This window comes from Pundamilia nyererei, unplaced genomic scaffold (assembly GCF_000239375.1).
Source record: "Pundamilia nyererei isolate P.nyererei 1_Seehausen unplaced genomic scaffold, PunNye1.0 scaffold00390, whole genome shotgun sequence".
NCBI classification, from domain to species: Eukaryota; Metazoa; Chordata; class Actinopteri; order Cichliformes; family Cichlidae; genus Pundamilia; species Pundamilia nyererei.
Window position 1 is genome coordinate 164,654 of NW_005187791.1, and position 3,973 is coordinate 168,626.

Sequence of the window (3,973 nt, forward strand, 5' to 3'; positions counted from 1 at the left end):
ATTTCTTAGTTTGTAGCGTTTTTCTTTCTTTCCACAGTTGTTTATCCAGGAAGTGTGTTTTTTGCTGATTCACTGTAAGACGAGAGCATGGTTTTTTGATTGATTGGTTATTTTAGTAATTAATCCGCTGATTCTTTTCATTTTAAAAATCGGGAGATAGTCGCAGTTACTTAAAGCCCACTTTCGTGTCTTTCTATTCAGCGCCCCAGATTACACAGAAAACTGAGACAAACACTAATTTCTGCCTAAACGTCTGAGGAAGGTCAGACGTTTAAGTTTTACTGTTCAATGACTTCCAGTTGACGAGTTGATTTTAGCTTCCAGATGGGATTTATGCATAATAAGTTTAGAAAATACAAGACAACTGAACAAATTAGCCCTCTTCCTGTTAAAAGGGAGGTTTTACTTCCCACTGTTGCCAAGTCCTTGCTAATAGGGAGTCATGTGATTGTCGAATTTCCTCTGAAGATAAAGATGGGACTTTCTGGAAAGAAAACATTAATACATTTTTGGTCCTGATTTTGACTTCTTTTCTTTATATGCTGGCAGTGATGTGGATGTTTTGTCTGAGTGGCAACAGCTTTCAGGAGAATACTGGAGCAGGTATTCGTGCAATAAGTGGTGTTAAATGGTACAAAGCTGTGGCGATGTTTGATTCCCCCCTTAGCTTCTGGGGGCAGTGTCCTATATCTCAGGAGTCCAGACTCAGGAATCTAAGGAATAAAAACTAAATCACCGCCAAACGAACTCTAAACTTTAAACCTGCCTGTAGTAATCGGTTATCCAAAATTACCTGATCTGAGGATTAGGAATAAGATCTCTCCTGTTGGAGGTCTTAGCTGGGATAGTCTAGTTACACTGGAATACCAGAAGTCTCATCTCATGCCTATAGATGTTACATATGAACATGCAGATATTGTTAGGGGAATTTAAACGGGGGGATTTAGTGGCAGAAACACACACGGGCACAGGATCGCGGTGAAGCAGATTTATTTACAGTGACAGGGGAATATTTACAAGGGAAGGAGCTATGTACAGTGGCCGGGAAAATGTGCGAGGAGACGGAGCCGAGGGGATGAAACGGAGCCGAGGTATGCGGGAGGATAGATGGCGCACCGGAGCTACCTGAGGACGAGCGACAAAACAGAGTTAGGGGATAACGTCGAGAGTAAAACTGAGGCGGACGGGGAGAGTTGGAGAGCTTACTTGAAACACTGAAATACAGGTATGGCAGTGGTCACAGGCCGGCGCGAGGTAAGTCTCTGTCACAGATCCAAAGAGGGCCAGCACACACAGGCAGGCGGCGAGACAGGCTGGTGCAGAGGGAAAGCAGGCAGGAGACGGATCTTAAAACATGCAGCTCAGTAGCGCGGAAGCAACAGATTAATCTTGCAAAAGCACGTTACCACTTGTGGAAGCGACGATACTGCGACACCAGACGTCCGTTACTCAGCTCCATAAATGCTCCCACTGATGACGTCCGATACGCCGCCGGAATGCCATCAAGCACCGCCCCGCCGTGTCTCGAAAAGGGAAACAAAAACCCAGGAACAACAACACGCATGCCCACCAACTCCTAATAGATATGTGATTACAGAGATTAGCCATTTAAAACTGGAGTCCATCCATCTCTTTCCTTCCACTAATCCAATTTAGGGTGGCAGGGGCGGCCTGGAGCCTATCTCAGCTGTCATAAAGCGAGAAGCAGGCTACTCCCTGGACAAGAGGCCAACATTCACGCCCGCATTCACATGTAGAATCACCAGTTAACCTAAAGCCATGCATGTCTTTGGACTGTGAGAGAACCAGAGTACTCACAGAGAATCCACACAAGTCCCAGGACTTGCTGTGAGGCAGCACTCTGCCACCCACAGTATTAAAAACCTAATGAAGACAGATCAGCCAAAGACAGTATCTGCTTTGAAACATGTTACAGTGGAGGGTTCGTTTCACACTTAAGTGAAAAAGATCAAACTGATTATGAGAATTGTGATGAGACATCCGACTATCGCGTCAACCACCCATGGACACTTGGCCCTTTTCCCCGCAGTCTTCCTACAAGTTCAGTCACGGTGGCTAACTTGTTATGGTAATTGCTCGTGATGTAGCATACATTCAGCTGTAATGACTTTATCCGTGGCTTTCTCTTTCAGGCGCTGTGGCCAGCACCGAGGTGAAGATGCGTCTCCAGGAGTTCGTCCTGAATAAGAAGAAGGCACTGGCCCAGCGTAGCATCAACCAAGGAGGCCTCCCCAACGACGCTCCCTACTGGTACCGGTGAGGAGCATCTTTTGTGGTGTTAGCTCAGCTAGTAATGCACATGATACACTCGACCAAAAAGTTTGTTTGACATTAAATCATTCTCCCTCCTGTCAGTGCACGAGCCGCCACTGATTCTTTGTAATGACTGTAAGCAGCAGAAGACTCCTGAACGCATCTGCAGGTCTTTCTAAGTGTAGGATGGTAATTCTGTCTCTGACAGCGGCTGAATAATGTATTGGATTGTATCTTAATCTGTCAGCGAGCTTCCTCTCCTCCACACCTGCCACACTGTGTGAGCCCGACTGAAAGATGGATCTAGCAGGGTTATGAAACAAAGATGGCAGCGCGCACACACACATATGCTCACACGCACACGTGATAGAGCTGCATATTGGAAGCTGATGATAGGGACCCTCACATTGAAGACCTGGCCTTGGATGGTTATTGTAGCATCTCGGGAGCCTTGTGCAGGTGTGCACACTTGCTGTTTCCTCTTTCTAGGTTTGGTGGCCTCCTGTCACATGTTTTTTATTGCCCGTCAGTGACGTTGTAGACAGCGTGCTCAATGCAAGCTACAGAATTTAATATACAAACACACATCAGTTATATTTATATATAAATACTCCAATCACTGGACGTCAACTTTTCCTACTCGCAAGGAGTTTGCAGTCCTGGTTTGACTCTGTGTGAAGGAAACATGAAGATGTGAGTTTAACGACAAATAGTTGAATAATGGTGACATGGACTCGCGGTGAGTAAAGACAGTCCTCTGGGACTTTTGACACTGGGAACACAATTAAAATTCACATGTATTCATTCTTTACTGTCATTAATTAGTTTACTTGGAAAAAGTATATTTTCCAGTTTTGAATTGAATTTCCAGTAATATCAATTCTCAAACTCCTAGAACTTTGCAACTCAGGTGAGAGACTTTAGTTCAACCAGTGTAACGTGCCATCAGCTAATTGTATATTTTGTATGAAAATGTATATGCAGTTGACTTTTCTCTCTGTGTAAATAACTCAGAACTGTAGAATAAAAGCACAGCCCTTAAATTAATATTAGCGCTCACTACTGCTGACACAGGCCTGACATATATTTAGCTTTGAAGTTCAGCCCTGGATGTAGCACATCCGAATATTATTCCCTATGACTACATGCGTCTTTGTGCTACAACAAAAAAGGACTGAAACCACAAATTGCAAACGCAAAACCAAATAAATAACGTTACATAATCTTGATGTGTGACCCAGTGAAACACCCACAAGTGTTGACTTTCAACAGCTCAAAGTAACACAAAGTGTATCTTTCTATATCTGCCTGCTTCTCTCCTTTTCTACGCCTCTCTCTGTAATCTAAATTTCTCCACTCATTGGACTCAGTTTGGAAGAGACAAGTGTGTGCATCCGCTTGTCAGGAACATGCATTTGGGTCAAAGCCAACACGGCTTAACTTTGCCTGCAAACACCACCTTATTTTGCAGGCAGTGAACAGATGGCAGCACATTTCTGTGTTCTTGCCAAGGGATTTGCATGATGCTTTAATCATAAAGATCTATGACAGCCATGAAGTTCGTTACTTTGTCTGGATTACTCATTGAGTCACGTGTACAGTGAGTTATCGGTGTTTTGCCTTGTTGCACATGTTTTGTGATCTTGGTGGCCCCTTTAATACTGTGTGTGTGTGTGTGTGTGTGTGTGTGTGTGTGTGT

At 44.2% G+C, this 3,973-nt stretch overlaps 1 protein-coding gene across 4 annotated transcripts in view; it reads left to right on the top strand.

The window, feature by feature from the left end:
• LOC102199919 (histone deacetylase 4-like) overlaps positions 1–3,973 on the top strand; it is an 80,776-nt gene that overhangs the window by 43,433 nt on the left and 33,370 nt on the right. For all 4 annotated transcript variants that reach the window (XM_005752898.1, XM_005752899.1, XM_013915872.1 and 1 more), the window contains one exon: positions 2,154–2,277. In XM_005752898.1, the coding sequence (XP_005752955.1) occupies positions 2,154–2,277 (124 nt within the window). The remainder of the gene's footprint in view (positions 1–2,153; positions 2,278–3,973) is intronic.